We start from the raw sequence: 20,665 nt of genomic DNA, 5'->3' as shown, positions 1-20,665 counted from the left end.
TCTCCAGGCCTTTGCCTTGGCTGTTCACGTCCTTCTGGAAAGCTCCGGCCTCCAAGTCTGAGGCTTCTCCTTTGTGTCTGCCAGTTCTCTCTGTCCCCATTGTCCCCAGCCCCCCCCCTCCCCACTGGCCTGGGAGTCCCCTGAGGGCTGGACAGGCTGAGCACCCTGTGCCTCTGGCTCCTCCCCACCCATTCCCTGAAGCTGGCTTAGCATATCTGGGCCTTGGAATCTGCATTTTACTAATTGCGCTAAGATGGAATGTTCCTTGGTCTTGGCCATCTGAAAGGCTTCCTGGAGGTGGAAACATCTCAGCGGGATCCTCTGGAGTCCCAGCTGATTCCTCCCGCCCTCTGCAGGTTTCCTTGCACTTCCCACCTGCACCCTTGGGCCTTAGCAGCAGCCCCCCCCCCCAGCACCTTCTCCTTCCCCTCTGGAACGCACCACAGCCTTCAGGAAGAAGGCCTCGAAGTCAGCGTGGGCCCGCGCCACTGTCTCCATACTCCCGTCCTCTGGGGTGAGCTCCTGCAGGCACCGGCTCCCCTCCTGCTCCATCCAGTCGCTGACCTGGGCAGGGAGGTTTGGACATGAGGGGCTGCTGGGCAGGTTCTCCAGCCCTCTGACTTCCAGGAGCCAGAGGTCTTCTTGAGCTCAGTCACTCACCACCCCGAAACCTGCCAGTTCTGGGTAAGAGACACGGGAAGGGCGTGTTCTTTGACCATCTGAACAAACTCCCAGCCCAGCAGGACCCAGCATGGAGGGGGCTTGCCTGGCGTCCTGCACACAGTCACAGGGTGCTGGGTCTTGGCTCATTCTACCTAACCACTCACTGCCACTCAGTCATCAAATGAGTGGCCTCAAGGTGATGAGCTCCTTGTCCCTGGGGGCAGGTAATGGGCTGCACAGGAAGGGATCTGAGCCTGCCATAAACTCACTGTGTGAGCCCAGCAAGTCACTTCCCCTTCTGGCCTCAGTTTACCAGTGCTAAAATGGGGTATACATGACAATCCAGTGAGAGACAGAGGGTACAAAAGGGTTCCTACCCAGAAGCAGAAGTTCCCTGCTTCCTCTGCGGGGTCTTACGGGGCAGAGATTAACTCACTGTGTCCTCACAAAGGCCAAGATAGCAGCTGATCTTGTCACCCCCAATCAAGGTCTAGGCTCTGGACACCCAGAAGCTGGGACTGGGCTCCCGGCATCATGCCCCTGGGTCCCCGGCCAGTCTGCCCTTTCACCTGGCGAATGGCAGCCTCCAGGCGGCCCAGGCGGATGCGGAGCTCCAGCCTCCCCAGGAGGTGGTTGGATGCAGTGACCAGGACATGAAGCTGCTCATCCACGAGGCTGTACAGGGCAGCCGCTTCAGCCAGCCGGCTCCTGGGAGGTGGAAGACGATGAGAAGAAGCCTCCCCAGCCCCTCCCAGCACTTTTGCTTGGCAGAGCCCAGCTCCCCGCGTCTGGGATTCTAGCTTGGGTTTCTAGTTACTGACTTGCTGTGTGACCTTGGGCAGGTTCCTGTGCCTCTCTGAGATTCAGTCTTGGCCCTCTGCAGAACTGGGAGGACCAGAGGATACAGCAGGAAGTGAAATGCCATCCCCTTCCCCAGGAGGGCACGAAGCCCACTGGACAGATCTGGGTTCAAGATCCAGTCCTGCCACCGTGTAGGATGGAGTTTGTGCAAACAGTCTCTGCCGGCTGTAAAGTGGAGTCAGCAACAGTGAGACAGAATGACCCAGTGCTTCAGCCCTCCACTAAAGCCCGCCCTGAGAGCTCACAGAAACATTCCACCGGGGGCAGCCACGTCATTCTCTCTGTCAGGCAGGGCCCTGGTGCTCTTAAAGCTCTCAGGAGGTGCTAGGGTGGCCAGAGTGAGGACCACACTCATGCAGCAAAGTGCTTCACACAGCGGCCACGCAAGTCAATGGTCAGTGGGTTACGACTTCCATTGCAATGAGGGTGGGTAGCTGCCCAGGGCCCTCTCCATTTTACAGGTGGGAAAACTGAGGTCCCAACTGAGGGCTATTACTCTCATTCATGGCAGTCTGTATAGAAACCAGCCCAGAGTTGTCTCTGCACAAACTTTAAAAAAAATAACCAAAGTCACAAGACACAAACAGAGTAGATGGGATTTCCAGCATAGAGATGGCTGGGTGAGAGGAGAATCACAGAACAAAGAGAAGGAGATCTACCAGGTATGGTGATTCCAGTATGTGGGGGGCTGAGGCAGGAGGATTGCAAGTTCAAGGGCTGCCTGGGCAATTTAGCAAGACCTTGTCTCAAAGTAAACTAAATGAATATAAAAATGAAAAAAACCTAAAAAAGGGTTGCAGATGTAGCTCAGTGGTAGAGCACTTGTCTAGCCTGTGGGAGGCGTGGCTTCCAGTCCTAGAGCTGCAATAAGGGAAAGAAAAGAAAAAAGAGGAGGGGAGGGGAGAGTAGAAAAGAAAGAAAAAAGAAAAGAGAAGAAAAGGAAAGGAAAAGAAGAGGGTTTGGGGGAGAGGAGATGGAAGGAAAGCCTGCTTTTCCAGGCCAGCAATGCCCTGCCTCGCCCTCCACGTCTGACTGCATCTTCCCACAGGTTTCCACCTTCTGGAAAAGGGGTGAGGGCTTAGAGTGAGTGCAGCGGATGGACAGAAAATGCCAGAAATGCCAGCAGGAGAGGCTGCAGAGGGAGAGAGGGAGGGACCAGCAGGCCCAGGTCCGGCAGCCGCTCGCGCGGGCCCACAGCGCCCCCTAGTGGAGCTGACGGCAACCGAGGGTCCTTAGAGACCACGGTGGGCCGGGGGCGGGCTGGGAAGGTGAGGCGGGACCAGCCGAGGAGGGACAGTGCCAGCGGCAGCCGTCCTGCCTGGGCTCCCAGCTGCGTGAGCCTGCCTGAGTGCCGGGTGCAGCCCAAGGGGCCGTGTTTAAGATTCTGGGTTCAGGGCGTCTGGGCTCAAGTCCTGGTCCCACCGCATCCCTCTGGGTGACCCTGTGCCTGTCACTTGGCTCCTCCGCTCTGATGTCAGGATGCTACTGGGACCTGCTGCGGGAGTTAAATGAGTTAATATGTGCGATTCCTTAGAACGACGCTGTATGTGCTCAATAGCAAATTGTTCTTAAAAGTTTATACGAACTTTGCTCTTGACTCCTGAATATAAGTAGCTGTGTTTTAATAGAAAAAATATTTCAAATTATTTATCATTGTAATCACAGATCAAGTATCCCTTCTTTTGGAACCGAAAGTGTTTCAGATTTCCAATTTGGGGGGGGGGTATTTTGGTATATCTGCATACACGTTTTGAAATATCTCAGAGATGGGACCCAAGTGTAAATACAAGAATTATTTATGCTTCATAATTACCTTCTATACAGCCTGAAGGTAATTTTATAGAATGTTTTTTAATAATTTTGGGCATGAGTTTTCCACTTGGGTTTTTGGAGCATTTGGGAGTTGCTTTTCAGGGTGGAGAGGCTATGCCTGTACTGCACTGTCCCTCACCCCCACCTGAGGGCACGGGTGTGTCCATCTTTTTCTCTGTGACACCCACACACACTGCAGTTCTCCTGTCCAGTGACAGTGGTGGGGACATGGTAGGGACACGGGGCGTGGAGGGTTACACGTTTAGATGTCTTGGCCTTAGGAACCCAGTAGGCCACTACTGCTTCACCATCCTCCAAAGGAGGACAGCGTGGGCTTCACGGGCTTCTGTCAGGGATGAGTGAACGGGGCTTTGGGGGCCTGGCCCAGTGTGTTTCAGTGAAGGGCTTGGCCCACAAGGCTGAGCAGAAGTGGAGAGATGTCTTCTGATGCCTGCGGGAGGAAGGAGGGAAGCAGGGAAAGCCCAAGGGACTTGCCAAGGCCCACATAGGGGACCGGTGATGGGGCTTCAGCCTGTGACATGTGCCCTGCACTTCCAGGGGCCCCGCTCTACATCTCCCCTCGGCTGGTGCCCCGCTTTGTAGCTCCCAGCTGGGAGCTACAAGGGAGCGGTGGGGGCGGGAAAGGCCAGGATGTCTGTACCTGATGTCAGGGCTGGAGTCCAGCCTGCTGGCCTCACATTGCAGCCTGGCCAGCATGGCCCCACCTTCCTGCTGCAGGTGTAGCAGGCCTGGGTCTCTCAGCACGGCCTCCATCAGCTCCTTGGACTTGCTCAGACAACTGGTGGCCTCCTGCCAGCATAGGAAGGTACACTGAGGCCCAATCCTCATTTTTTTCCTGGCCTACCCACATCAAGACCAATTCCTCCAGTGTCCTCTTCTCTCTAGTGCATCTCCTCAAGCCACTCCTCCTCTCCTCCATGGCAACTTCACTGATCCAAATCCTGTCACTTGCTGGGACACGACATCCTGACCTCTTTGCTACAGATCTCCCTGCTGCCCTCTGGCTCCCCCTACAGTCTGTTCTCCACATGACAACCAGAAAGATCAAAAAGTGCAAATCAGATCACCCCTTGCTTAAAATTCTCCAGCCGCTTTTCTGCACACTTGTGATGGACCCCCAAGCCAGCTCCCTGACCTAGCTCCTGCTGGGCCTGCAAGAGCTCTCAGTGGCCTCTTCTTGCCTCCTAGGCACTCTGCTTCCCACTGGCCTCCATGTTAGTCCTGTACATGCCAAGCCTTATCCTTTCTCAAGGTCTTCGTGCGAGGCTAACCTCTGCCTGGAGCTCCATCCCCCTCCAAGGCAGACTCTGCTGAGCTTCAGGCATCAACTTGCAGAGCATCTCTTCGGAGAGACTGTCCTCTTGTTGTTCTCAGTCTTACTTTCACGGCACCTGGGCACAATCTATAACTAGCTGTCTGTTTCTCGGGTGCTTTTTAATGACCACCTTTTTAATGACTGCACTGTGAGCTCTGCTAGGGCAGACGTGAGTCAGCCTGGCCCAGCAGGTGCCCAACAAGTGTTAGCCAAGTGCATGAATGAAAGACAAAGATGCTGCTGCCCACCACGGCTGTCCCTTCTCTGAGCCTGGTCTGTAGAGGTGAGGTATGGTATGGCTTCCCCAGTCCACGCCCCAGGCTCACCTGCACCCCCCCAGGGGGGTCACCCTTCTCAAACTCCTCGATGGAGGACTGCAGCAGGGAAGAGGCCCGGTGAAGCTCAGAAAGGAAAGGATCCAACTTCTGCAGGACAGAGGCCAGAGCGGGTATCAGGCCCAGCCAGGGAGAGGCTGGCCCACCAAGGAGGACGCACAGGGAGGTGTCAGGGCAGCGTTCAGCGCCTCTCGGGGGACATGAGAACATGCATTTCTAGCAAGTTCCTGGAAAATGGTGGTGCTGCTGGCTTTGAGGCTTCACATCAGGCTGAAACCACTGGTGTTGGGACGAGTCGGGCAGAAAGAAGACAGATCAAAGCCACCCCCAAGGCCAGCGGGGGACCCTGTAGTGGGGCAAGGCAGAGTGAAGGCCATATCCTTGGCTCGGTCCCACCTCAGCCCAGCTCTGCCCAGGCTGTGAGGCCTTGAGTAAGTTACTTAGCCTTCTGGTCCCTTGCTTCCTCCTCTGTGAAATGGGGATCACCATAGTTCCTGATTCTATGGGTTCATTTGTTCATGTCACTTAGAGCCCAGGGCCTACCAGAATTTGTCACCACCACCAGCTTTATATTCTGGTTCAAATAAGAGTTCATGGCAAAGAAAACTTGTTGAAAGCTACAGTGTAGTCAGAAGCTACTGGATTAACTGGAGGTCTCTGGAAATGGGAAACGGAGCCTGGAGACAAGGAAGGGAGGTTTCTCAGGTCCCACCATTGGCATTTGGATACAGTCATGCCCTGGCATGTGAGGGCCATGGGTTCTAGAACCCTTAGATACCATGCTCCAGGGGTGCTCCAGTGCCTCGTGTAAATGGTGTAGTGTCTGCATACACCCTCAACACAAGCTCCCTGTACCTCAAAGCGTCCTGGACCCTGTATGGTACCTAAAGGAATGGAAACGCTATGTAAAAGCTGCTGCACCTGTGGTTTAGGGAATAATGACAAGGAGAAAGCTGTGCACATTTATTTGCCACAGAGGCAGGTTTTGTCTTCAGCCTGCAGTGGGGTGAGCCACGGCTGTAGAAAGCACAGATACTCTGGGCCAACTGTCCTGCCTGTTCAAACCCAAGCACAGCTGTAAAAAGAGGGCCCCCTAAGCAAAAAGCAAATACATCACCCTGTTAGACTGGTGGCATATAGACTAGCGATTCTCAACCCGGTGACTTTGCAGCCCGGGGACATTTGGCAATCGTGGCGAGAGTTTCGAGTGGACGCTACTAAACATGCCCTGGGACACAAGGTAGCGCCTTACATGAGACAGTGTGACCTGGCCTCAGCCCTCACCAGGCTGTGTTTGGGCCCTCGGCTGGAGAGGGCCCACGGCCGGCATCTGTAGCTGCTGCGCCCTGAGTGCCTTAAGCCAGTGGTGTTCCATGTGCCCTCCTGCAAGTCACACCCACTCTGTGCCCGCGTGTGAAACTGGACACGAAGGGCCCCTGTCGGGTGGCTCTGGGGAGGGACTGCAGCCTGCAGGGAAGGAGCCCAGCACTGGTGATTCCCTCATTTCCTCCCTCTGACGGAGGCTGCGTGTCTCCTCCCCTACGCATCCCGAGCTCCCAGGTCCTGCGGGCCCACAATCGATGCCTGTAGATCTACTTTCACTTAACACAGCTCCGCTGACAGCACTGCCAGACACTAAGCTCCTTACCCATGTTGACTCAATTCTTACACCAGCCCCCATAAAGTGGTAATATTAACACCCTCCCATCTCACCGAGAGGAAACCAAGGCTCAGAGATGTAAGTAGCTTACTCAAGGTCGCACAGCAGAGCTGGATTAGAACCCAAGTAGTCTGGCCCCAGATCCTGAACTCCTACTCATTCCACTCTGCACCTTCATTAAACATGCTTGTTGAATGACTAATCTGTTTAAACTCAACCGGGTTGACACATGTGCATAACAGGACAGTGAAGGGAAGAAGAAAAAGAGTGATAGTCGAGGGCCAAAAGCTGTGATGGTAGACACCTGGAAGAATTGCACCCACTCGCTGTGGCAGTAGGGGAAGGGGCCTTCCAGGGCTGCAGGCAACTGGCTAGGCTCCACATGGTGGCCGAGGGCTGTCAGTGAGCCCAACACCTCCACCTGCAGACAAAAGAAGTGATTCAGGAGACCACAGAACTCTTGAAGAATGACATTTAGAAGGGTCTGCCTAGATTCCTGCCTTGGCAGCAGTCCAGCTCTATGACTTCAGAAAAATCAAAATTCAGAACCAGACTCTGGTTAAGAAAGGGCAAATACACAACCACTCTGCCAGCCTGTGCCCAAAGCAGACATCATTAATCAATCACAGCACTTATTCCCTCGGAGCTTGGCTTTTTCCCAACATAGCTCTCCAGGAAATAACACAAATTGATCAAACCTGGCTCTGTGATGAGACTCCCTATAATCCTTGCACTGTTCCCTGGTGACTCACCAAGGTGCTGCCTCCTCCTTGGGATGGCTAGGAAAGGTCACCAGTCCTAACAGTGCCCCTAAGACACGGAGAAGGGACTTGGTGACGGCTTCTGCCATACAATGAAGTTCCGGTTTTATGTGAAGAATAGCTCAGAGACCTAGGATTGGGATGGGGTTGATTCTGCGGGGTTTCAGACCTGTCTGTTATCCCTGCTACTCAAAATGTGGCTTGAGGGTCAACAGCACCACCACTGCCTCTGCACACGTTAGAAATGCAGAGTCACTGGATCATTAGCACCTGCACGCCACAGAGGGGGGCTGTGTTTTAGGAGTCACTTTCGGGACAGTCAATCTGGAAGCTCTAAGCACACCTCTAGCTCACACTGTGCCTCCTCAATGAACAGGAGAAAGAAAGGGTCCTTGTGAATCACTTGTTGAAGTAGGGCAGAGCTGGTGGCCACATTCACTCTTGTGAGAGTGAATGGCACCAATTAAAGGCAGCCACAGGCTCTTTCCCAAAAAGCTCCAAGTCAACTGTGTTTATAATAATTAGGAACAGAAATGCAGGCAGAGACGGCCACAGGGCAGATGAGGCACTGGGCCCTGAGTCAGGAGACTCCAGCTCTGGCTTGCTGGGTGGCTTTAACCCTCAGTTTCTCCATCTGAGAAAGGGGTGGAAGGCTGACTATAAGCAGCTTGTCAAGGAGGTCTCCTGCCACGTGCAGCTGTCAGTCACTGGGCGGTGCCTCCCAGGCACAGCTGGGATGACAGAGAGACACACACGAGGTATGATCAAACACTGAGGTGAGCCCTGAAATCAGAATAATTTATGACATTAAAAGACACACTGCCATTAATTCTCCAAGTGTTCTCCTCACCCAGAACACTTGGTTTGGTTTTTGAGACAGGGTCTCATTCTGTCATTCTGGCCACTTTGCCACGCAGTTCCGGAAGTGGTCTTTTGGAAGTGTGTAGTTGCACTATTATAGCTGCCTGTACGTCCGGAATTAACTCAAAACATTTACCTTCAGTAATTTCAACTTGAGGGATGAACCAGAAGTTGCATGGTGCCAGAGCCAGGGAATCAGGAGGATAACGGCAAGCACGCGTGTTTAGGAGGCTGCCTTTCTACCGGATGGCACTTGGCCCAGGGCTCGGTGTACTTTTGATCTTACCTTGTAAAGGCTCTCGGGAAAGCTTCTGGGGCTGCTTCAGACAGTGGCAAGAATTATGGGATAAGCGCGTTCAAGGCCAGGTGTGTATGTGGCGAGGTGCTGAGGGGGATTAGTAGCAACATGCCTTCCACTATAGTAAATGTTTATAAATTTAAACATTCACCATATATTTTGATCATGCCTCATAATCCACTGATTGATGCAGTGGCACCTGATTTGGAGACAGGACTAGAGAGGTGGCCCCAGACTTTGTATTTTTTTCCCTACGCCAGATCATGTCTAGGCCTCTTCTAGCTCGTGAGTCCTGCAATTGTTCACGCCCTTCGCCTCACTCAGCTCTGCCCAGAGAGTCCCCTCGCACTCCCATGCTGCCTCCGCTTACCTGGATGTCAGGTGACACCTGCAGGGCGACAGCGTCTTCCTTCTCCCCCAGGATGAGCAGTGTACCGAGGGCAGCTGGGGCCATAGCCTGTCAGAGAGATCTGTTCAAGGGTGCCCTGGCCAAGCCCTCAAGGGCTCCCACACCCCACAATGCAGCAGTGGGCCCGGGGTCCCCTGGGCCAGGCTTTTGTGTGATGTGTCTGGAGGGGAGCAGCAGGTGCAAGCTCCCTTCCCAGGGGTCCCACTCCTGTGACTTGTGTCTCCACCTGCCCAATGAGGAGGCCAGAGCAGGAGTGGCACATCCCAAATCCGGCCCACCCTGTTGCCTGTAGTGTTAATTGGGAACCTCTTCCCTCCACACCCTCAGTTCTAGGGGTCCAGCTGACCCAATTAGAGGGCTGCGTTCTCTGGCCATGGGGATTTCCAAAGTCATTGGGACTAACGAACATGAAGAAACTATTGCTGGGACCTCACTCTTTCCTGCTGTATTTAAATGAGACCATGTGTGTTTAGAACTGCTGGAATCATACCGTCACAAAGCTGGCCAGGGGGGATTGTGGGAGTACAGTTCCCTCTCAGGAGGACAGGGCCAGAAATGGAGAGAGAGAAACCACATCCAGTGACAATATTTGAGTGCTTGGATCAAGCAGTACCTGCAGCTGGATTCGATGCTTGGGCAGTCCAGTGATAGCCAGAACTCGTTTGTCTTTAAGTCTGTTTGCACTGTGTTTTCCGTTAGCTGCCACTGAAAGTCTCTAGTTCCATCCTGAGCCCAAGGCCTTAGGCCTGTCAGAGTCCCTGGTGATGCCAAGACGTGGCGGCTCTTTACCTCCCACTCACCTGGGTGGCCTGCAGGGCGCTGGCCAGAGCTGGCTGTGGGGATTGTTTCCTGGTATCTATCACAACCACCAGGCCCTTGGCTTTATCTTCTGCCCTGTGGATAGGACGTGGAAGTAACAGTATTTCTGGGTAGCCTGGTGCTCACTGGACAGATGGCCCTACTAGGTGACAGGAAAACTGGCTTCTGGAGGCCTTGCTTGATTGGTAAGTGCTTCACCTGCAAGGCCAAGTTCCAGTGCCCTTCCAGGAAGCCCTCCAGGACTTCTAGAGATCCCATTGCTTCTACACAGCCATACCTCCCACAGGTGTTTGGTTTGGTTTTTGAGACAGGGTCTCACTGTGTTATTCAGTCTGGACTTGAGTTCATTATGTAGCCCAGGCTGACCTTGAACTCACAGTGATTCTCCTGTCTCAGCCTCCCAAGTACTGGGATTACAGGTGTGCGTCACCACACCCAGGCCAAGAGTGGTTTCTAATTGGTGGGAACCACATTAGTGACCCAATTTCCCTGGCCAATGACTGGGGACATGGAGGTCATGTGACATCTTTCTGACTGATGGAATGTGAGGGAAAGTGGCTGCAGGCTTGGGAAGGAGACATCCTCTCTTTTAAAAAGCTCGTAGAAAGAGCTAGAAGGCAGAAACATACGATGATGCATTTCCTAAGTGGATAAGGTGCTTTGAATTGGAATTTTGGTGACTTGTAGCCAAACCCCCTCTGCCGGTTCAGCTCTATGATCCAGGCTGAGGGTGGGCTACCTTGTGGTGGTTCCCCAGGACTTCCCACCCTGGCCCAGCCACCAGGGCTTGTTAAAATACCGCACACCCATGCCACCCCCATGTGTCTGGTCAGCAGGTAGTGTGTGGGCCGAGGGGTCTGGATGGGGCTGCCCATGCCCTTGGCCAGTCTGATGATCAGAGAGGTTTGGGAAATAACTCCCAACTTCCCTCAAGCCTCATGATCACCCAGTTCACAGACAAAACTAGCCGAGTCCACAGGGTTGCAGGTTGTGGTGCTGCCCTTAGTATCTGGCGACCTGGGCGAGCTGCTTTCTCTGAAACAAGTGAATACTAACAGTGCCAGCCAGAGGGGCTGTGTGCAGACTGATAAGTTCGTTCAGGAAAAGCACCCAGTCACTGTGTAGAGTGAGAGGGATGTAAGTGTTTGCTGCTGCTACTGTCCTAGAAAGGGAAACTGAGGCACAGAGCAAGAAATGGTGGCCAGGTCACTTCCCCCACCATGCCCACCCCTAGGCCTGTGCGGAAACAGGATTTGTTTGCAGACCCAAAGTTCACAGTTGTTGGTCCCCTCACCCCTGCTGCCTGTGGCCCCTGGCCATTTCCTTGATCAGGCGAGCCTCAGGAAGGACAGGTTACTGCCCCAAGGCCACACGGCTGGTCAGGGGGGTTCCTGGGTTCTGTCAACCACAATGGCTGCTTTTCAGCACCACAAAGGGTGTCCCGTCATCCCTGCTGGAAAAGCCATCTGCCTTGGACAAGAGGAAGACAAATCTAGGGGCCAGCAGGGGCAGCGATGGCAGAGAGCAGATGCCGAAGGGTCCCATTCCTACGCCAGCAGCCCAACTGCAGGCTGGGCTGGGGGCCTATGGCTGCGGTCCTGAGTGACAGCAGCCCAAGGCTGTCCTGGCTGGAGCTGGGGCTCAAGGGAAAGCACAGTGCCACTTCCTGTCTGTCCTGAGTTTCCAGTTGTAATGAGCGCACTCTTCCCAGGATGATGGGGGCTCTCCAAGTGTGGTCTCCCCAGGCCAAACTTGTGAGAGACGCAAAGTCCCAGGTCCTCCAGCCCAGATCTGCTGAATCAGGAACTCTGCGATGTGGGGGAGCAGCCCCTCCCCACAAGTGACTGCTGTGCTCGCTCAAGTTTGAGAACCACTGATGCCCAACATCCACTTCAAGCACCACACTGAGCTTCCTGAAAGGCACCTGTCCCCAGCTGGTTTCCTGTGTGTGGTCCCGCTGGGTCCCACTGGCCTCCCGGAGCACCCCACAGGATGGGCAGACCCAGGACCTCGCCACTTGGCCCTGTCGGGTGATTTGGACTGAGAGGATCCAGTAGAGGACAGAGTGGTCAGGGTGGCCAAGGTCCTCACCTGGGGATGCTGCACAGGTAGGACAGCAGCTTGGTGATCTCTGAGGCTGTGCACCATGGTGCCTTCCAGGCCTCCTCTGCAGTTGACACCAGAAGGAGGGGCCTCCCTGCCCTGTCCCGACCACCTGGAAGAGAAAGAATTTCTTGCACATGAGCAAGTAGAACTCAGGTGGAATCCTGGTTTGTAGGAACCTATTTTAAGGCCTCTAGGCCTTTACTCATCCCATCCCTCTGTCTAGAATCCCCTGACTCTTCTGGAAACTCTGAACTCCTATTCAACCTTCAAAGACCTAGCTGAAATGCCAGTTCTTCAGAAAAGTCTTCTTTGAGTCCTTCCTCCACACAGAGGTAGCTCATTCTCCCTGAGATCCCTCTGCAGAGGGCACCTTGGAAGGCAAAGCTTGCAGAATGAGCTCTAAGATAACCTGGCCAGTGTCGCACAGCCTGGTTCTGCCCTGTCTCCCTGTGTGTCTTTGGGCAAGTTTGTGCCTCTCGGACCTTGTCTCATTTGTTAGAGGAGACAGAACCCTGAACTGCACAGGTTGCTCTGAGGGGAAGTGAGATAGTTCCTGAGAACATGGCAAGAGCTGGATGAATGGAAGGCGTGATAAATGAGCCTTCCATAAATGAGGCTGGGATCATTTCTGCCTGGGCTCTGCTTACTCTTGTGCACTTGCAAATGTGAGTTCCAGACATGCTGCGTCCTGCTCTGGCACACAGGCCGTGTGCCTCGCTGTCCCACCGGGAGTGAGCACAGCCTCCAGGACAGGGAGGACATCTTTGCTGCCGTGCTACAGCTGACCCAGCAAACTGGTACACTTGTGTTCTTTGTCACCGGAGGCCCCACAGCATGGCTCACCTGTCACACCTAAATGCACCAGACCCTCCCTACTCCCACTTTCCACCCTCACTCACCCTGGCTGGCTTCCAGGTCCGCCCTTCCCTCCTTTCTAAATCTGGTGAGGCCCCTTCGGCTCCCGATGCCCACCGAGATGCCACCTCCTCCAGGAAGATCTCCACACTGCCTCCCTCTACAGGATCCTGTGCCCACCCCAGGCTCCTGTGCACACAGAAGCCTCTCCAAGACCCTGCAGGACTGAGAGCCCCTCCAGGGTGACCTCAGGGGCTGCCTGCTGTGCACAGCGCAAAGCCTGATCGATCAGCTTGAGATGCCCATGATGGGCTTCCTAGCGATGAAGGCTGAGAACCTCAAATTCAGTGTGCCAGGATCTTGCCAGAATGCAGACTCCAAGCAGCAGGCCTGATCCTGCATCTCCCCAGGCTACACGGTGACACTGAAGCCATCAGTTCCTCAACCACACTTTTGAAAGAAAGGTTCCAAGCACCCAGGCCACTCGCGCTACCAGGACTCAGTGATTATGAGGCCAGTTTGTGGGTCTGGCTCTCCACTAGGATTTGCCTGATCAAGGCTCACACACAGCCAGTCCTGGCTGCTGTCCATCTAATGACCCCACTGTGCCAGATGTTGCCCTTGCTTAACAGCTGGTGCCAGAAACAGATCATTAACACCTCAGAACTGTAGCTCAAGATGGTGACGTCCACACTGGGCTATGCATCAGGTATCTGGGGTGGAAAAGGGGTAAATAGGATATACCTACAACCACTGAAAAGCTCAACAAATCTCCAACAAGAAAACAAGGAAAAAGTGCCCCCTTAGGAGCTGCAAAGAGACAGGGCCATGTCCAGGGTCCTGCAGAGATATATGAAATAAAATAGAATTGCAGGACAGGTTCCAAAAGCCACTGGGATATCTTGTGTCCTCAGACTTCAGCAGATACTGTTCCCTCAGCCCGGAACACTGTTCTAACACCTGGTCAATTCAGACTCTATGACTGACTGCACTCTATATAACTTTCTCCAGGAGGCCTCCCCAGTCTCGCTCCCTATCAGAACCCTGGACCGGGACCCCAACTGTGCTCCCACAGCCTCTGCCCTTCCTTATGGTCACAATACATTGTGTTGCTATGACCTGCTGAATTTTCTCTACCACCAGAATATAGGTTTCCTGAAGGCACAGGGCATATTGAACTTACTTTCTAATAAATCCCCAGGGCTAAGTTCAGGGCTCAGTAAGTATTTATTGAATAAAATTAAACAGGAATAATAACACTTTCAGGATTGGATTCTGTTGGTGCTCTTGCCAAAAGCCACCCAGGCAGAGCAAACTCATTCCCCAGAGGCTGGAACCACGGGCAACAAATGGCTCACAGGTGGCTGTGCTCTGAATCCCTGCCCTTGGCAAGGCTGGCTCACTGGCTCTCCCTCAGCCCTGTCCCAGGCTGCTTCAGCTGGTGGCTGACAGACCCAGGATCTGCCTGCAGTTAATGACTGACACACCTAGAATCAGATTACGGTTGATCCCAGACTCGGGATCAGTTTACAGTTGACAACTGACAGACCTAGGCTCAGTCTGTAGATGATGGACACACCAGGATCAGTCCACAGTTAATGACTAACCAATCAGGTGTAAAAGCAAACCCTCTGCTCTGAAAGGCGCAGCTGCTCAGCACTGTTCAGGCTCCAGAGCTCCCCCGAGGGTCAGACCACAGCTTTTGCTCATTCCGTGGCGGCACTGTCCTCCTTGTCCCCTCCTCTAATAAATCACATTCCCAAGGAGCCAGCTCTGATTCTAGTAATCCCAACAGCTCTTTGCTCTCACAAATCTGACGGATGGACGGATCCATGAACAGATAAACAGACAGATGCATAGATGGATACCTAGAAACTGTTTCCCTCCAATCCAAATTCTTCATGGACAAATGAGGAAACTGAGGCCCAGAGATGAAACACTGGCCTTCTGGGCTTTTCCCATGTCCTCTTCACCCACCAGTACCTGAGCAGGCCTTGGGATTTCCAGCCACCCCCCCCCATTCCCACCTTCCCCCATCTGCTCCCCCAGAACCTGGCAGGCAGGCTATCCTGGAGTGCAAGACCTCAGCAGCCACGGTCTCAATCTTGGGCTCAGGCCTTGGGGGCTCCTCCTCCAGGCCAGAGGCTCTTTCTGGGGGGCCTGCCACAGCTTCTGGGAAGCCAGCCTTCTTCCCAGACAGTAGGCCTGAGTCAGAGACAGGTCCAGATGTTTTTGTCTGAGTTGCTCCATCTGGGGAAAAACAATAACAAAGAGAAGCATGTTAAGCAGAAGATGGCTTTTCTGGGGGGAAAATGCTTTGTCTTTCACCCTCCAACAATCACTGATTTCCTACGAGCCAAGCACTGTGTTTGCCCCTTGCTTCCAGTATCTCTTTGAACCATCTGAGCATCTCTGTGAAGTAGGTGAGAATCCCACTGCACAGGATCTGAACACAGAGAGGTGAGGCACTTGGCCATGGTCACGCAGCCTTGTTCAATTCCAGGCCCCTGAGACTTCCAGGCTCTCAACAGGCTACACTGTGTACTAAAGCACTAATGCTGAGCCAGCCTAGGTGGGTCTCCGTCCTTCACATCCAGTGCCATCTTGTAGCTGGCCTCATCCAGATGCTACTGTTCAGTGGAACACATGGGCATCCTACCTTTCTCCAGGGCTTTGGCTTGGTGTGGCTTAGAAGGATACAGTGACTGCAGGACTTTCCAGGGCCGGTCATGCTGGAGCGAAGCTTTGTCCTGGGGCACAGGAAGTCGCCTCTGCCCCTTTAAGAAGGAGACTTTGAGCCCAGCAGTGGGGGACCCAGAGGAGGAGGGAGAGGAGGTGTTTTGAGTAGTGTGAGCTGTGGGCTTGGGAGGTTTCTTGTCTCCCTGCTTGGTCTTCTTCACCTTGGTTTCAGAGGCCTGGCCTACAGGAGAAGCTGGGGAAAGGCGGGGAGAAGATGCTTGTCTTGGTCCTGGCCTGAGCTGGACCATGGTCTCTTGGTTTCCCAGGGGTTCTTGCATCTTGGAGGCAGTGGGGTCTTCTGAGCCAGCTGCCCAGAATCCAGAGGCACAGTCCAGTGGCTCCTCAGGAACACCAAGGCAGGGCTGTCGCTCTGAGTTGTGGCCAAGCTCTTCATGCTTGACTTTACTCCTTGATCCCAACATGTAGGGCTCCTCCTCTGGGTGTACTGGCTTTGCGCAGTCCCAGTTTTGCAAGGAAGGCCCCCCATCAGGCTCTGAGACAGCCAGGGTCCTTTGAGCCAGAGGAACCTCCCTAGACCCACATTGCTCTTCTAGCGCGCCCAAAACACACCCACTAGATGCTTCCACTTCCTGATTTGGCTTTCTTCCATTCTCTAGGGAAAAGTCCAGGAGAGCCACATAGTCTCCCTCTAAGCCCTGGCTGAGCCCATCGTCCATCTTGAGGGCTACTTCCCCAGGCCTGGCTTGCTCCACCTTGATAAGTCCTGGATATTTGCTCCCAGATGTCCTTTCCATGTCTTTGACTGAATTCTGGGCCAGAAGCGCCCGGCTGCCTGGGGAGCTGACCAGGTGCAGCTTCTGGGGGCTGCTCAAATCAAGTGCCTCCAGTGGAAGGGAGTCCGGAGGAGGTGAAGGGACTGTCATTGCCTGGGGTCTACCATCCACAAACTCTGGGCTGGTGATCTTGGCCCAAGGCACAGGGGCAATCCCATTTTCTGAAGCCACCAGGCAGTTGTGCAAGGGACTCCCCTCAAAGTCACTGTTGATGGCCTCCAGCCACTCTTGAGTGAAAAGCAGTGGGTGGGATGACTCAGGGACAGGCTTCTTGTCCACTGTACGGAGGTCCAAGGAGAGGCATTTGATCATCATGCTGACAGACTGCTCCTCCCTGGGCTCCACTTGGAGGTAGAAGTCGCCTTGACGCAATAAGAGGGGATTGAGGGGAGCCAAGTGGACCACAACCTCATCCCGCAGGCAGAGCGGCCAGCCCTCATGCAAGAAGAGGCGGTGGGTGTAGGGAGCCTGCAGAGGGAAGGAGACACATCAGGGATCTCAGCCTTAGATCTGCTTCCTTCCCTGTCCCTCCTGGAATCCCGGACCCAGTGAGGACTGCAGGATGTGACACTGCAGAGCCCCTCACTCTTGGAGCTGGGTGAGGGCTGCCTCTCTTGTCTCATCCTAGTCTTGGCCCTGACCTTGAAAACAGTCTACTGCCCCCACGGATGATGCGCTGAGAGTAGGTTCTATTTAACAAGTGCCTTTCCCATGACGATCTTCTTGCCCAGCTCACGCCTCCTCCTCCCCAGCTATCTGAAATTCCTCCCAACCCAGCTCATGTCTTAGCCCTCCACTAAGCCAGGAAGACACCAGGTTACAGGTCTAAATAACTATGCCCGGTGCATTACTTAGCTGCTCTGGGTGTTCATTTCTCTGTCTGCAAATAGGAACAATAAAACACATCAGTACTGGTGGCTTTGTATAAGGGTTAAGTGACATGAAAACCAATACAACGCCTGGCATACAACAGGTAAAAGTTCAATAAATATTCATTCCCTCTCCTTTTAGCAACACTTACCTTTTTAAAAAATTTGTGGGGATTTTCAGTTAAAATATTAAGAGCTCACCTCCCTGGTAAGCAGCTGTGGTGTGGCAGGCTGCAGCCGCCCCAGGGGGAGAGCCACCAGCATCTCCTGAGATCTGCACCATGTTGGAATATTAAAGTCATTTGCTGCTTTTTTTTTTCCTCCTTTAGTTTTCAGTAGAGCAGTTACAGCACAAAGTAGGAACCGTACTGGACTGTGGCAGGAAATCCGGCCCTGCCACTAGCTTACCAGGCCACCTTGGAAAAGCCACTTTTTTACTCTTTCATTCTGACCCCAAAGTCATTCCAGGATTGAATGTTAATCATGTGTTGGTTTGTTATTTATTTAATTTCCCATCAATGGGTATGAATACGGCAAGTGAGACAAATATATATCAGACAAAGGTGCCAGAAATTCTCAGAATAGACAGTCACCACAAGTCACCCTGCAGCAGGCCAGACCTGAGTGACTCCTCTCCATGAGGCTGCCTGGAACCAGTATTAAGCAATGGCACCAAACGGTGACAAGAAACTGTACTCACCTATGTTCTGCCTGGCTTTTGGTTTGAGTAAGTGCTAGTTTTACACAATGTAGACGCATGTGTGCAAGATCCCCAGGGAGTGACTAAAGGAGCAGGTGTTTCCCAAAGTTATTAATTGGGGGAAGAGTGAGATCTGATGTTGATTGCTCCCCAGGAGATAAACGAGCTCCTGGCAGTTGCACTGTGGTCCTGGCTGCCTCCAGATCCTTCGTGACCCTCATCTCTCCTGAGCGTGAATGATGTCTCCCCTTGCATGCAGCCCTTGGGTCTTCCTGGTAGCTGTTGCAGGATTTTTTTGGCTTCCTCATTTGCCCTTTGGAAATTAGAGTGCCAGCCTTCTCCCGGGGTGAGACCAAACAGCCCAGCCTAGATTTCCCCCACAAAGCACCAAGGAGGTGACAGCTGTGCTTGTCCTATTTGACTCACAGTAACGCAGGCTGCTCAGGTATCGTTCTCATTTACACACGTGGCTGCCGAGGCTCCCAGAGGGGAGACAACTTGCTTCAGAGTCAGCTGAGAAGTAGCAAAAGCAGGACTGTGCCTAGTTCTTCCCATGGGAGTGTGATGTGTCTGTCCCCAAAGCTCGCTAGGCTGCATCTGAAGGTGAGTGGAGGTGCATCTTGGTGATGGAGGCAGAGAGCAGATCCTGAGCTGGCACTCTAATTCCCAAGAGGCAAATGAGGAAGGCAGAGAAAACCAGCGACAGCTACCTGCGTTTGCTGCTGCCAGGCTCTGGGCCAGCTGTGGTGTCATCAGTACGTTAGTTAATCTGTTATTAAAATTCACACGAGGAAACTGGAGCTCAGCGAGGTGACACGGATCCCCCAGGTTCATGCTGATGAGGCCTGGATTCCAACATGGGCACCTGACACCAGAGGCCCTGCTCTAAATCCCACAGTGCACCTCCTGCTGAGGTGACATGAATTTGCCTGTAATTACAGCCAAACTGGGTTTGCCTATAATTAAAAATAAAAGTGCAGAAAGGCTGTGACCTTGTCAAAGGAAGTAGTACAGCAAATGTGGCCTTAATGGCCCAATCCAGGAAGTGGCAGTTGTGTGCCTGGTGAGGATGGGGAGGGTCTGTTCCCCGAGAACATTCCTTTTCCTACAGTGCAGTTCCTGTGCATCGAAAATCCTGATGTGTCAGGCTCTGTGCTGTGCCCATTGAACAGCTGATCCCTCCACCTGCTCCTGACCATCTCCAACTTGGTTCCTGAACAACATACACAGTCCCCACCCTTACTTTACTCCTCACTAGCTATGTTCCAGATGTGCAGGCAGCAACCCAGAAAAGGCTGGTTGGCCTAAGAAGCTCTTTGGGGGTCTTGAGATAGAGTGGCAGGGGGTAGGTATTAAGTAACAGCAGTGTAGGAACAGTTGACCAACACATGAGGAGTTTGTGCAACTCCGGTCCTGTCTTTCTGAGAGTTTGATCCCCCTCAGAGATCTCCCCACATGTTTCTTAAAACAGTCATCTCATTGCCTGGCCACAGAGGTAGGGAAGCTCATGACTGGTCTACACAATGCTACTACCCTATCCCTCTGGCCATAGTGATTGGTCTAGCAATGGACATGTGATTCAAATCTGGCCAATCAGGATCTTCCTTTGAGGTGTTTGTTTGATGGCACTGAAGATTGACAATGAGCTACACCCATAGCCATTTTTTAAAAAAATTTAAATTTTGAGTCAGGGTCTTGTTAAGTCACTATGTTGTCCAGGCTGGGCTTGTTTATGATCCTCCTGCCTTAGACTCCCAGAGTTCTGGGATTATCAGCAAATGCCACCATGCCTGGCTCTTTGACAGTCTATCTGCAGCTGCCAAGGAAGAGTTCATTTTCCTTTCCAGGGCAGAAGATAATCTTCGAGCTTGCTTGGGCCCAGCTTTGGAGCATGCAGCCTGGAAGAATGATGCTGGCAGGCAGGCAGAAAGGGTGCTCAGGCGTTTGATGGGTGGATTAGCCAGGTCTGGTCTAAGGGAGGATCCTGTCATTTCCAGACACCAGGTCTTATCTGAAGTATGTTTCTCTCCTCTTTGCCCCAGAAGCAGTTTCCTTGAGATATGAGTTTGAAGGGTTCTCCACGGACAAAAGCAAGACTTTGATGCCTGAGGGCTCTAGGGAGACTCTGGCACATTCTCTATTGTTTCCATGGATGCTGCTTCATGCGGGCCAAGTGCCAGTGAGACCCCGAGGATGCCTATCTATGGGCTTCCCTCCCTCTGGTGAAAGAACAGATGCCACTGACCCCTAGAGGTCAGAGAGAAAAGGACCAGGTGACCTTCCTCCTCCATTTGAGAACTACTTTGCAAACTACCCTACCCATGTGACATGACACCCAGCAGCCCTGCACCCTTCCAGGGGGATCTTGGCCCTGGCTCTGCACCTCTGCTGACTTACACAGGCGGCTTCACGCACTTGCTCACACAGACGCTTGGCGGGGATCAGGAAATCCAGGAGGAAGCTCAGCCCATCCCCCTGGAAGTCAGAGTCCAGCAGCCGGAACACCTGACTCAGGACAATGGGAGCCGTGGCCTCAAAAGGAGGGTAGAGGCCTGCCAGGGCATGCTGGATGGCTGCATCGAGGGATGGAGGGTCCTGTGGAGAAGAAGAGAGGATGAAAATAATAGCAGCAGTGATAAAAAGGCCAGTGGCCATTACCTGTGACCTTCCAGGCATGTCAATACAGCCCCTACTAAGTCTCTAAGCTCCTCTTGTATCACCTCCCATCACTTGGCCCGCCAGCCCTTCTTTCCCATTCCTGGAACACATGAAGCACAGGCCCAGCTC

General features: G+C 53.3%; 1 protein-coding gene across 3 annotated transcripts in view; it reads right to left on the bottom strand.

Moving 5' to 3' along the window:
* Window positions 1-20,665, bottom strand: part of Kiaa1755 (KIAA1755 ortholog) — a 39,911-nt gene that overhangs the window by 9,312 nt on the left and 9,934 nt on the right. For all 3 annotated transcript variants that reach the window (XM_063248362.1, XM_003467749.5, XM_063248361.1), the window contains exons 2-12: window positions 20,276-20,473; window positions 15,436-16,777; window positions 14,829-15,026; window positions 11,907-12,030; window positions 9,797-9,890; window positions 8,958-9,044; window positions 6,972-7,088; window positions 4,999-5,097; window positions 3,998-4,146; window positions 1,233-1,371; window positions 442-564 (exon numbers count right to left, since the gene is read on the bottom strand). In XM_063248362.1, the coding sequence (XP_063104432.1) occupies window positions 442-564; window positions 1,233-1,371; window positions 3,998-4,146; window positions 4,999-5,097; window positions 6,972-7,088; window positions 8,958-9,044; window positions 9,797-9,890; window positions 11,907-12,030; window positions 14,829-15,026; window positions 15,436-16,777; window positions 20,276-20,473 (2,670 nt within the window). The remainder of the gene's footprint in view (window positions 1-441; window positions 565-1,232; window positions 1,372-3,997; window positions 4,147-4,998; window positions 5,098-6,971; window positions 7,089-8,957; window positions 9,045-9,796; window positions 9,891-11,906; window positions 12,031-14,828; window positions 15,027-15,435; window positions 16,778-20,275; window positions 20,474-20,665) is intronic.

Source organism: Cavia porcellus, unplaced genomic scaffold (assembly GCF_034190915.1).
Source record: "Cavia porcellus strain 051 isolate PalLab524CR breed Dunkin Hartley unplaced genomic scaffold, mCavPor4.1 scaffold_5, whole genome shotgun sequence".
NCBI lineage: Eukaryota > Metazoa > Chordata > Mammalia > Rodentia > Caviidae > Cavia > Cavia porcellus.
Note: the sequence above shows the minus strand (reverse complement) of the source record. Positions and strands in the feature narration are given on the sequence as shown.